At 42.3% G+C, this 13,813-nt stretch overlaps 1 protein-coding gene across 1 annotated transcript; it reads right to left on the reverse strand.

Moving 5' to 3' along the window:
* Window positions 1-414: 414 nt before the first annotated feature.
* On the reverse strand, window positions 415-13,484 carry scrn2 (secernin 2). The gene is made up of 9 exons (XM_087842172.1): window positions 13,232-13,484; window positions 11,970-12,132; window positions 10,156-10,337; window positions 9,558-9,757; window positions 6,961-7,176; window positions 6,703-6,868; window positions 4,452-4,632; window positions 2,270-2,426; window positions 415-799 (listed from the first exon to the last, which is right to left on the reverse strand). The coding sequence occupies exons 2-8, from the start codon at window positions 12,129-12,131 to the stop codon at window positions 2,274-2,276; spliced, it is 1,260 nt and encodes a 419-aa protein (XP_087698298.1). The 5' UTR covers window position 12,132; window positions 13,232-13,484; the 3' UTR covers window positions 415-799; window positions 2,270-2,273.
* Window positions 13,485-13,813: the final 329 nt, after the last annotated feature.

Here is a 13,813-nt window from a genome sequence, read left to right on the forward strand (position 1 = left end):
TTGCAGTAAATCCAATCAACCACTAGATGGTGGCAAACACTGTTGCACACTCACACACACACACACTGAACTTACATATTCACAATAAAACATTGAATTAAATTGCAATATCTAAAATATTTCATGCAGCATCCAACATCCCAATAATATTTTGCTAGAACAAAGCGATACATTTTTGTTTTAATGAGAAGTACATTATAGATAGATCACCATACTATAATTGCAGATTTGTTTGTTTTTTTGCACAAATTTATATTTTAATCTTTGTTTTCACTTCACTATGAGTTAATGCAGCTTTGCTGACACAGTTTTTATTGCGCAAACAAACCCTCCTTCAGCTCAGTCCCTGCTGACCGTCCAGGCAGACCCACCATCAGTGCAAATGTGAACAAAAAGCTCACAACACACTCAGGACTTTATTAACTTTATTATATCCTTCCCTACAGGGAGCCATCAAACGAATGACAACCCGTTCATTTGCAACATGAAACAAAAAGTTAAACGAATGCCGTACTCACAGTATTTGTGCAACGTCACACAGCTCTACATAGGCGCCTGTGTAGTCTACATCATATTTCTCACTAATGAGGTGCAGTCATTGCTCCCTGGGCGACACGGATGATAAATATGCTCCAATCACATGTGCTGTTAAGACATTCTGTGTTAAGGATGGAATGGGGACAGAGATGTGCGGTGCGGAAGTGAGGCGGAAGCCAACACGAGAAACGCTGGAGTCTGCAACGGTCCCAGGGCCTTCTCCTGCCACTCTGTGAGCACAAAGAGTATCCACCTGAGGGCGCTGTAACAGAGAACCATGAAACACAGCACATGTTAGGAGCTTAATTAGCTTTGCTGTGAGCAAAGCAGCAAATCCCACTTTAACAGGGGGATATTTCAATAAGTAGGAATCACAACCTCTGAGTTCTCTGACCGTTTATATCTCCTCCTAAATGAAAGGCTTTGTGTTCGTGTTTGACCTTCACGACGCTGTCGAAGAATTTGTCTTTCATCAAAAAAGAGATTTAAAAATGATCATATCAACACCTTAAATTACATTTTAACCACTGCAGACTATATGATTACGATAAGATGTGTCCACTTTACCATTAAAACTGTCGCAAAATTCTTAACTTGAATATGTAGAACTGTGCAAAAGTCCCGAGCCACTCTTCATGTCTTTATATTTTACTTTCAAGGAGCCAGAATTTCTTGTAAATAGTCTTCAGTGATAATTATTTGTAATCTGAAGGTCATTCCAAGTTTTTCTTTGGACATTATAATAATAATAATAATAACTTTATTTATAAAGCGCTTTCAGACAAAGTGCTGTACAGCTATAAAGAGATACATAAATAAAAGTGATGCATAGCAATACAAGTTAAAAACAAAAAAAGTTTAAAACGATAAAAATGTAAAAAAAAAAAAAAACTAACTAAAAGGCATAGAATTAAGACATGTAGGACAGGGTGAACAAGCGGGTCTTTAAAGACCTCCACAGAGCATGCCTGCCTGATATCTTGAGGGAGGTTGTTCCACAAAAACTGGCCATGAAGAGAAAAAGCATGCTCTCCAACAGTCTTTGTTCTGGCTCTAGGAACTTTTAAAAGGCCAGAGTCCTGAGATCGGAGAGCACGGGATCGAACATAAAAGTGCAGAAGATCAGAGAGGTATGAAGGTGCCAAACCATTTAAAGCCTTGTAGGTGAGCAGCAGGACCTTAAAATCTGCTTGAACCTGACAAGGTAGCCAATGAAGGGATTTCGATACAGGGGTAATGTGCTCAAATATTCTAGTTTTAGTTAAAACGCGAACAACTGCATTTTGCACCATCTGTAAACCTCTAAAATCTTTGGTAGCCCAGAAAGGAGAGCATTGCAATAATAAATACGTGAAGACAAAAATGCTCAATCAAATCAAAACAAGATGTGTGGAATTTTATCTTTAATTCAACATGTTTAACAAAACTATTGCCATTTTTAGCCCGGCAACTGAATGACAGGCAAATTTTATGGTAAATGAAGCCTGTTCTCTTCTTATTCCATGATAAATTCCCAAAGGTTGTTTTACATTATCCGAGTACTTATGGACCTAACTGTCTGCAGACATGAAAGCAGGTCTTGCATGTTTAAAAAACATCCTGCATATACATGTTAAATTTGGTTTAAAAAGAATATATTAAGACAGTATGCATTCACAAGAGGCAATAATCCCAGCCTAAAGCTCATTCGTGCACATCATACAACACTAAATACATCCCTGCAGCCTCCCACCTCCTCACTGGTAGAACTTAATCTCAGTGTCCACGCAATCAAAAAATAAGTCCCCCAGTTCCTCTCCGGGTATCTCTCCGCTGAGCATGGCTGCGATCTCGCTCAGACACTGAGACTCCAGGTCCCTTAAAATGTTGTAGACAGCTAGACCTTCATCCTGAGACAGAACAGAGAGAAAACCCACAGAGATGCCATGAGAATAACAGTAACACCCAGGTTAGATCATACAAAGCTGTGAAACCTGACTTTCTCCTCCTAAATTGATGCGTCTTTCATCATCATAAGCTTCAGTCAGATTTTAAAAAGGAGTCAGATCCTGCTGAAAACAGTCCTGAATCCAGTACAACCCCACGTCTATGGTGGGAGATGCAGTCTGAATAACTGCAACTACAGACCTGCTTTTCTTTACCCAAATCCCACTGTGGTGTACAAAATGCACTTTGTATTCACTCTCGTGGCGTATTTATATTTTAAAATAACAAAATAATAAATCAGCGCTCTGTACAAATGTGAAATGATAAAATATTTACACCAACATCCAATCAACCATCAAACAATGATTGATAGAGTGACAGAAAGGTTATATTCAATGAATTATAAGAGAACTGAGTCTCTGAGTCAGTGGAGGAAGGTGCACTGCTGATGAATACTGTGTGAAGTCCAGTGAGAGGTCAGCGCGTAAACTCCAAGGAGAGTCTGTTTGGTTAAAAGGAGCCTTACAACTCATTTCCTGCTCCGTTTCATTGTTGGACTCTAGTAGAGTAGAGTATACTGAGACAAGCTAAACAAAGCTATTTTAGCTCCACCCCCATTAAGGTGACCTCCCTTTAAACCAAACTTTCCTGATTGGCTTTACCTTCCAAACAAATGTTTGAATATACTTTTAGTTAACTAACAGGAAAGAAAAAACTAACACAACTATGATAAAAACTGCAAATGCAGATATTTGTCAAATCTGCACTTGACAAAAATGTAGAAAGCACCAAACTATGGTAGCAACAGAGTTTGCAGAATAACAGAAGTTAGGAAAATTTTAGCAAGATACCAATAAAAACTAAACTAAAATGCACAGCCAGAGCTGATGACCATGTAAGTGCTCAACCTTTTTTGCACCAGGGACCAGTTTATGTTTGGCCTTTATGGTGCCGCGGATAAATAAAGATAAATAAAACCAAAAAAAGAAAAGAAAACTTATTCATTCACACAGGAAAAGACCCAGAGAAACCGAGTTAATAATAAAAACTATTTTAAAAAAAAGATAAAAACCCTGAAAATCAACTTTTGCAGCAAAGTACCAAACAGCTCACAGACTGGTACCGGTCTGTGGCCCAGGGGTTGGGGAGCGCTGATATGAGGGATATCCACTCTCTATGACATCATACAGAGTCAAGAGTTTAAAAAAAAGAGAGAGAGAGAATAGGATTACTTGTGCACATGCTGAGATAATAATTTGAAACATTTTTAATATTAAATATAACAGAAAATATATGCGAATACTAAATAGATCCACGCTGAAGAATTTCCATTTAATTCTTCATCTTCTGGATCTTTGTCCTAACGTTTCCGCATTGGAACAGACCAATTTTAAAGGCTTTGAAAAAACTGTTTCCTCAAACTACAAAAGAAAAGATGAAGTCATGAGTAAAAAAAGGAAACAACACTTATTTGGTGTAATGAGCAGCTTTTGATAGCTAACATTAGCAAAGCTACAAAAACATTTTGTATGCTCATTTTGTCCCGAGCCAAAATTCCAGCCCAAACAGGGCGCTGACCTTCCTCTGACTTCAGGTTCAGCTTGTAATCACGCACATAATGCCAGACAGGAAATCAGCTAAAATGTCTAAATGGAAAAACTGTTTGGAAGTTCTCTGGTGTCACAGTTTGAAACCCTGCTCTTTGGCTTTGAATGTGCACTTGTAGTGTGTTTATGTTTAGTCTGCCATGTGTCTTGTCTGCACCATCTGTGAGATGCTGTTGTGTTTGGCTCTGCACTGGGAGTGTCTTCTCTGGGTTGTGCGACTCGCCTGTAATTTATCAGCAGCAACTCATCCGGATCGACTCTTTAACGAAAATAAATAAAAATTGATCCTGCTGTGAATGTTTACTCAATGAACCGGAACTTCATGCACTGCCATTATCTGTGCAGGACTATCATTGACCTAGGTCATCCATCAGTGCCCACCGGGTTGGTCTCCATGGTGTTGAGCGCCACCTGATGGGCCTTGTAGAGGTCATGTCTGCGGTCCACCTGGCTCTGAAAGCGAGGCTGCTTCCTCGCAGGGTCGTCCGGGCCAAACTGTGGGGAGACCACCCTCGGCACTGGGGTGGGACAGTCCGAGAAGATAAAAGGCTTGAATACAGACCTAGCAGGGTGGTAGGATTAGACAAGGAGAGAAAGAGGAGACTCAGAAATTCCCATCAACCCAAAGAAGATACAGAGGGTAGAAAATTAAAGATTAGAAGGGAAAGAAAACACTTTCACATTTCATATCAGAGGAGCTCATAAAGTTCTGTCGCTTGAGATTTAAATTTGTTCGGTTCAAGATCATCCTCTTTTGCACCTCTAAACTGTTTCCAGCTCTTCTGCTATTTTATTTCCCACTACAAGTCCCACTCACACCACTTGCCTATCTGTGATACACGCGAGGGGCAACGTCAGGCTCTGAGAAATGAAAAGTGAACATGCAAACGGCAAAAACTGCAGTCCTCTAATGGCCACTTGATTCTGTCCCCAATCTCAGACTCCCATGTAAAAATTAGGGGTGCAACGATACACAAAACTCACGGTTCGGTTCGATACTTTGGTGTCACGGTTCGATATTTTTTCGATACAAAAAAAATGTTCATGCCTTTTTAATTTGTCATTTATTAAAATTATAAATATATATTTTAACTCAAAAGTACAGTTTTTAAATTTAATGTTGCTGAAACAAAGTAATAAAAAAAAAATCATCTGATCGAGAAATCACTCATCTTTCTAAAAGAGAGTTTATTACAGAGAAATGGCTCTTTCCAAAATAAAAGCTATACTATACGCTATATTCTCAGCAGCATATTAAACATATCAGGTCCCCATGAGGAGAATCATGTGCTAACGGCTGTCTAAATGACTCAGGTAAAGTTTGTAGCATGCGTGCTTGTTGTTTTTGTCTGCTTCCACTTGTCTTTGCACTAGGATGATGTCGGAGTAAATGTGCAGTCATATTCGTTGTGTTCCCACTAGTGCTGTCAGAAATGACGTTAACGCCACAACACGGCAAATCTCTGTTAACGAGCTACCGCGGATCGCCCCGTGCCTGGGGCTGGACGGCCAACACGTTAACGAGCTAACTGCGCTAACGCACTAGTTCCCACCAATGTAATTGAGCATTGCGTGGCACATCCAACATACTGTTTTACTTTAGTCCATGACGCGCTTACCTTCAGGATCACACGTCACATGAAAACCAAAATAGTTCCAAACGCCAGATCTGAATGAGGGTGGGGGAGGTTCAATTTGCCATGTTGCAACGAGCTTAGCTTCTGTGTCGCTAGCTTGCGCTCCGCTCAGTGAATCTGCGTTCGACTACTCCGCCTAGGCTGAACTGTAGAGCGCAGATCCACTGAGCGCTCAACACAGACAGCATCGTCAGAAGGAAAGTTGATAAAATAAATTAAAAATGTTGTATTGTTCGATACATATGCGTACCGAAAGCACTGTATGAACGGTTCAAAATCGATACGAGTATCGTTGCACCCCTAGTAAAAATTTCCAAATATACAGCATCCAAAAAGTGCACTTTAATGAACTTAATATTATTAGTGGCCTACTTTAAGACCAGGAGAAAACATAAACCCAGCCTCCGAGGGTTGTAAGTCTGGGTAAGCGTGAGGGTTGCGTGAGGAAGGGCATCTTGTATAAAACCTGCACCAAATCAAACATGAAGATTCGTCCACTGTGGTAACTCTCAGGGACCGTCTTCATTTAATTAATATTATTACGGCGTGCTTCGTGGAGCAGGCCAACCAAAAGTTGAGCGAAATGCTCACGAGACCTCGGCATAAAATCTACGTAAAAACTCCTCAGTTTAAGGAAACTTGATGTTTGCTCTCTGGAAGTTTGAGATCACAGATGGTCAGAATCAGACTTCCACAGAGGCTTCCGGAATTAATCCACAGGTGCACAAAGTGACCATTTTGAGGGACGTCTGAGGAATTTAGATGTCTTTTTTAATGGTCAGCACATATTCATATTTTATGCTTTTTAAACATTAACTGGTTGTTACACTTAATTTTTTAAAACTTACTTAATACTAGAGCTGTATAAACAATTATGAGGAATTCCAGACCTTTAATCTCACGATATTATAATCGTTCCATGAACATATAGTGGATAAAACGGGTTATTCAAGTAGCATTAAGTGGAGGAATTCTTAGTTTAGTGAGTGGCAAACCTGGATGGGTCTGGGGTGGCAGTGAAGAAGTGGATGCAGGGCAGAGCGGTGTCTCTGGGCAGGATGGAAACCATGCTGCCTGTGGTGCAGAAACCTCCAGAGTTCATGCAGATGCCGCTGGGTTTGTCCCTCAGAATGGACATCATCACCTCTGCCGTCACTGATCCTGAAAGCAGGACAGACAGAGAGCTGAGTGTCTCCGTAGAGAAGTTATCGTCGTGTTCGGCAGCTCTAAGCTCCGCCGAGCTCTGTACCTACCATCATGTTGCTGGAGCAGCTCCGTGCCTCCCCTGTAGCGCTGCTTGGCCAGCTCCATCCTGGCCGGCGGGTTCTCGGGACTAAACACATGCGAGAAGTTAAATTCTCCCTCACCGTCCCACCAGCCCTGAGCCTTGGCCACGCTCCGCAGGTCCGGGTGCTCTGTGGAGATCTCGCTGCCAATGGTGAGCTGGTTGGAGATGTTCTTAACACCCTCTGGAAGAAGCAGGTAGATGTCAGTATTTGAGATACCAGATCAACTGAAATCCTATTTAGCCTGAAAAGCTCTGTTTGTGTGTTTCACACAAAGCAGATTGATTGCAGCTGATAAAAATCACTCCATGAGGATTCCCATACATGCATTCCCATACATGCATTCCCATACATGCATTCTCAGCTGCTAGAACCTGATTTCAGCCAGGAGGCCAGTCTTATCACAAGAACGGACCTAGTTTACTTTTTTTATTTGAGTTTGTTAAACACACAGACCGCTGCAAACACACAGTCACAAACAGTTTTTTTTACTCTTGGCTCTGTGTGATGTGATACAGAGCTGAGGGGCAGCCAATCAGAAGAAAGCTAGATTAACAAAGTGGATCTAAAACTCTGGGGTGGGATCACCTGGAGTCACTGCATCTATCAGCTAAACACTTTGTTTCTATTCATTAAAGATAGACACTGAAACCAGAGAAAAAACATCAGAGACAAAAAAACACAAAGACAGACGTATTAAAAGCTCATGATTTCGTCTTTCTAAAAGCAGTTTGCCCAAAAAAACTAAAGCGGACGTCCCGTTTTTCACACCGATTTCTGCTCAGTCTGCTTTCTGGTGCATTGAGGGGATATCAAAAATCAGGATTTACTTTTCTGCCCACTGGTTATGGTTTACAAATGCAGATAAATTCATGTGAACTAATAAATAGCCAATCGATAGCAATTAGGCAGTGGCATTCCTAAAGGTTTTAGCTTTGAGTCAATACACCTTCTTCTTCCTGACTCAAACTGGATGACGCTTCATGTTTGTGAGCACAGTGAAGTAGAGTAGTAGACCAACGCTGGTCTCATTGTCCTGGAGCTGACTGACAATAACAATCCCATCTGCGTACTTTAACACGGTCCTGTTATCATCATACTCTGTAACACATCTGTGCAGAGGATAAATAACAGAGCACACACATCCCTGTGGAAACCAGCAGAGGAGCAAACCTGAGAACTCCATTTAAACTAAATTTCTGTGCCCACAAGTTTTAAAAGCAAACTGTTAAAATATAAGGTTAAAAAGTTAAAAGCAGAGGAAAAAACAGGAAGTCTAGCATGAGACCCTTTTCCCTCCAAGTGTTTAAGCTCTGCTCCTCTGTGTGGTCTGTAAGCAATCTACAGACCACACAGAGTTTAACCTCTCCTGTAGACGCTTCTGCCATGTTAGCAGCACGGCAAGGACAGACTGATAATCAGTCAAGACAGACGTATGCATTCATCATCCTCAGAGGATGAAACCGTTCTTCAGTATCTCTGTTCGAGAGCAGGTTTCAGGATTGTTCCCCTCCCCCCTCTAAAATAAAGTCCTTTAAGCCAGCGGTCCCCAACCCCCGGGCCTCGGACCAGTACCGGTCCGTGAGTCGTTTGGTACCGGGCCGCGAGATTTGAGACTCAGGTGTGAAATGTATAGTTTTCAGGGTTTTTATCGGTTTTCAGTGTTATTTTGTTATCGTTTTTATCGTTAACTCGGTTTTCCTCCTTTTCACGTGTGTTATGAATAAATCTTCTTGTTTTTCGGTACTGGTACTAGTTTTATTTTGTTGCATTTATCCGCGACACCTTAAAGGCCGGTCCATGAAAATATTGTCGGGCATAAACCGGTCCGTGGCGCAAAAAAGGCTGGAGACCGCTGCTTTAAGCAAGCATGCAATAAGAGGCTTTATAAAAATATCACTAAGGAGATGTTCGTGCATGCACACCATGAACTTTTAAAGACATCCTCGTCCTTGTCACGACTGTTACTAAGGAATCGCACCTGCTTTCAAACACAAAATCTTTGCTTCAATTATAACAACCGGAGAAAAAAGCTGGATGTGGTTATAAATGAAGCACATTCAGTAATTTTGAGCTCTATGGATGATCAGCCCTTCATATCAACACTGAGTGGGGTGAATTTTTTTTAAACTCATCTACTTGGATACCTATATTGGGGACGTGGTTGGATTGATGAACAGGTGCCCTGATAGAGACCTGAATGGATTATCTGACCAACAGTATGGCAACAACTGTGTGGTACAGACCTCCAAGACATTTGTACTTTGGCATTTGTTCTTATTAGTATGTTACTGCACTAATTATCCGATAGGTGTCTCCTTACATTGGACCCATACAGTCTGTGAATGTAGCTTACTAATCACACTGACTAGCATTAGCTGATAAATTAGCGGGATGATCCCTTTGATCCATATAAGGTAACTTTTGGCTACCACACTATACTGCAGTGAGTGCACAGAAACAAACTCTTTTAGCACCTCCCCCTTTAAGCCAGAGCAACGTGAGGCCTGAACTTTTGGCTCACAGTTGTTACTTCTTTAGTCTTTTCAACCCTTGGTCCTTACCTGAGACTTTCTGTGCCACCCAAAGCCTCCCGGCTGTCTCCAGCACCCAAGCCTCACTGCGGTCCACAAGGAGGAAGGTGTTGTGGTAGCTGAAGGGTTCGGGAGCCTCCCTGCACTGCCCGCCCTGGCCATGCTGCTCCAGGAGGCTGGTGATCACCGTCAGTGCTGCCCGGGCGCTGTCACCACGCTCCAGCCCCAGTCTGATGATCAGAACCAATGCTAGGTTATGTGTGTGCCAGGTTTTGTCTATTTGTTTATCTAGTGTTCGATCAGTTTCACACACCATGAATTCACTTTAACTGCTCTGTAGTGTGCATTGGAGAAAAGCTGCTCAGTTAAAGAGTCTCTCTTTGCTGTTTGAGTATTTTTACACAGAGTAACTTCAACAGTCATCTCTACACCTGTCATAACATGCTAGTGACAATCTACACACCCTTCTGATCAAAGCCTCAGAGGATTAACTTAGTACTTCTACTGAATACATGCAATCCAACTTTAATTAGGTGCAGTCAGCAGCTGGATTATTTTCCCTTTATTGATATCCTGTTCTTAATCCATACAAGTTTCTGAGGAATATCAAAAGTTTTCAGCAGCTCACCGGACAAGGTCCATGCCCAGCAGAGCCTCTCCCGGTGCGACGGGCTCTCGGGTCCAGACTGCCTCATTCCCAATACAGACCCCTTTGTCACTGGCGCCCATTTCAGCTCCCCACATCCATGCAGGTTTGCTGAGGACCACAGCGTTGGTCTGCTCCACCTGAGGGATCTGGATGTACGTGCACTGCAGTGGAGCATGAACAACATTTTCTTACAAATGTGCACATGTTGGTGTATAACAGTGGAAGAAAAGGAAAAAGATATCTTAGTACCAAAATCCGAAACAGATGTTTCGGGTCATTCAGATCAACGATGACAAAAAGCCGTACAAGCACACAATCCAGTATTAGATATGGTTCACTTACATCATCACTCATTTAGTCAGGCTCTTAAATATCCAGCAATTGTCAGGATATAATGAAAAGGTAAAAGATTTGTATTCTACCTGCATGTTAAATTATCCTAAGGCTAATTTAACATTAGGGTCACCAGGATTGCAATACACTCTCAGAAACCTGGACTTTTTTTTTAATGTTTTACTTTCCAGTAATGCATTTAACAACTTATCATAAGGACATCATTAGACCCCACAGCACCATCAGATCACTGTGATGCGTACTTTGCTTCATGAGCTGAAAACAGCTATAAACAATGTATTCAGAGCACAGACAAGACGGATAAAGCCAGTGCGCCATTACCCACTGGTATCTGAAGACCAGCTACGTCCACACGTACCGGGTATTTTTGAAAACGCAGATTTTTCTATGCGTTTGCACCTTTCGTCCACACCTAAACGGCGTTTTCGGTCACTGAAAACGGAGATTTCTAAAAACGCCTGTCAGGGTGGATATTTTCTAAAACTCCGTTTTTGCATTTACGTGTGGACGAGAAAAACTGAGAAAACGCAGCGTCAAAGGTGTGCGACTTTTTTGACGTCACAGTGTGCGCCACATTATTGTTTCGGTGAAATAAATTTCTACAATACTGTTACTGTTAATTGTTCTCTCTGCAGTGTTTAAATGCTTACATATACACACACAGTTACTGTCCCTCCATACAGACAACTCGGTTCTGCTTCTATGCCCCAGCTTTGTTTACTATTTCCCACCGAGGCTTCTAGACTTCTGATTGGCCAACATTTCTACATGGTTAGGAATATAGCGCCACCTGCTGCTTTGGCATGTTCCTAGCAGCGTTTTCCTTCATTTCTGCCTTTACGTGTGGACGGGATTATTTTTTAAAACGAAAACGGAAAATCTCCGTTTTCAAAAATACCCGTGTACGTGTGGACAATTCAAAGGGGATGTGAAAACCGAGGGACGATAATGCCTGTGAAACCAAACACTAATCGGCTGTTATCGATCACAAGTTGTTGACCAACGAATAAACCCAAGATATCCCCTTAAATGAACAAAATATACAACATCTACTTAACTAAAATCTATTTGTTTTACTCTGTATGACCTGAAATTAGTGGCTGAGCTCAGAAACCCATCAGGAAAGTTGTTACTGACTTCTATAGGACTGTAAACGTTTTTGCAACCACATGTTTCGACCCTTGTTCCTATTAAAAACAAACTGCATTAATGTGAAGCTTGCCTGCGCTGACCTAGCTGAGCTAACAGGATAAAGTATTTCATCACAGTTGCTTCTCTTTAATTATTAACAGGAAAGATTTCCACATGAAGTCCTTGTGTAAATATTCAACATCCCTGCTTCAGACTTCAGCCTTGAAAAAGGTTGTTTTGAACCCAACAGATATGTAAACGTCATTTAAAACACAGCAGCATCTGCGGCTTTTCCTGCGCTGCTTTACCTCCAGCATGGAGCCTGGAGGGTGAGAGGCTGCAGGGTAGTGGACCACCTCTTGCACCTCATCTCGAGGACGGTCTGAGTTCTTTCCAAAAATCACATGGTCATCACGAGAGCCAGGGGGCAAGGAAACAAAACAGTCACATGACATGGGGGGCTCTGCCATCCTGCAACAAAGACACAGAAACAAAAAAAAAGGAAGTGTGGCTGGCTGTGGGGAACAGGGGCGTGATTGACCCCCACCCCCCGTCCTGACCCAAACACGCACTTAAGATTAGTGGTACCCAGAAACCTGACTTGGTACTGTTAATCTTACAATGCCAAGTGACATGACAGAATCAGCAGTGATTAAAATCACCTCCAACTTTAACATTAAAGTGATTCACACATTAATGAATCATTCATTATAACCCAGTCATTAACCTATTTGGTATTTTAAGCATATTTTGTACTGTTAAACACTCGTTTCACCACTTTTCTGAACAGTTATTGAACACAAAATCGTGTATAAAGTCTCGTGCAGCCACTTTTCACCAAATACCATCTGATTAAGAGCACGAGGATCCACCATATTTTCAATACGCTCTACTTTTATCTGATCCAAGTATTGTGATTTCCTGTCGTTCCTTCGTGACACCCATAAAAACCCGTAAACGCCCCTGGTGGGGAGTTAAATAAAGATGCACCACTGATTTCACGGCCTCGTGTAAACAAGCTGATTTGAAACTAATCATAAGAGTCTGACGGTGTGTTGGACCTGCAGCACTACACCCTGCTCTAACCATAATGTGCATGTGTGGATCAGAGAGGAACAGCTCTCTCCATTCCCCACCCAGCTTTCTGCAGAAAGTCAGATCCAGCCGGTGCACTGCCCATCCCTTTCACACAGGGATTAGGAGGCAGTCTTGTGCAGAGCACTTTATTGACTGTAATCTTCACAAATCCGGCCGCCACGTTGCTCTATTGTCGCTCCTTTTCTCTCGTTTGCGACCACGAATCGCTCACATTCCGGAAACGATGTCGCCCAAAGTGCCCCGGCTAATCGCAGCTGTAGCCTGTGACGGAGCTCGCTTTGCGATCAGTGTTTATTTCAGAGATAAGGCCCACACTATCAACTCCCCGTCCCTCTCTCCGGAGTAGCGACGCGCCTGTCGCTTCGTGTCCTTTCGCCTTTAATCGGGGGGTGAGAATGGGGCTCGATTTCGGGGATAATAGTGCGTAAAGCAGAGCTAGGCAGCGGCGGGTGGTGCTGGAGAAAATGTTTACCTTTGTTTTTCAATGGTGAGCGCGCACGGCCGGCTGGGAGAAGGCAGGTTGTAGATACAGAGCAGTCACGTGACGAAGAAATCCAAAGGTCTGTACTTAAAGGTCTCGTCTCGTCTGGCCACAAGCACAGCTCACCGTCTCACAGAGTCCAGTCCACACCTGTGCAAAGCTGCACAGCAGGCCTGAGCGATGAGGTAGCTCTTCATCATGAGTCTGCCTCCCCTTCGCCTGTTTATCTGCAAACCCGCAGTCAACACGATCATAATTACATCCACCTTCGAGGAAATCCCTGCAAACACTGCAAGTTTTTACAATCCGCTGTTTCCACCGTGGAAGCAACAAATCAAGTCTGTTTGTTTGTTTTTTTATTTATTCGCTCAGATACAAACAAAGACTGTAAACAAGTATAATTAAATGCAAAATGCTTCTGAGCTACACTTATGACCTCATGTCTGTGTGACTTAAAGGATGAGCCGGACAAACCTCTTAGCTTGCACTCACTAAAGTAAACAAGTTAACGTTTTCATAAGAATCACAGGTCAGTGAAAACTGTTTGCTTTACACGAAACTTTCACAAGCCTG

The sequence above is a fragment of the Neolamprologus brichardi genome, chromosome 6, assembly GCF_056152115.1.
Source record: "Neolamprologus brichardi isolate AB-2024 chromosome 6, ASM5615211v1, whole genome shotgun sequence".
Lineage (NCBI taxonomy): Eukaryota > Metazoa > Chordata > Actinopteri > Cichliformes > Cichlidae > Neolamprologus > Neolamprologus brichardi.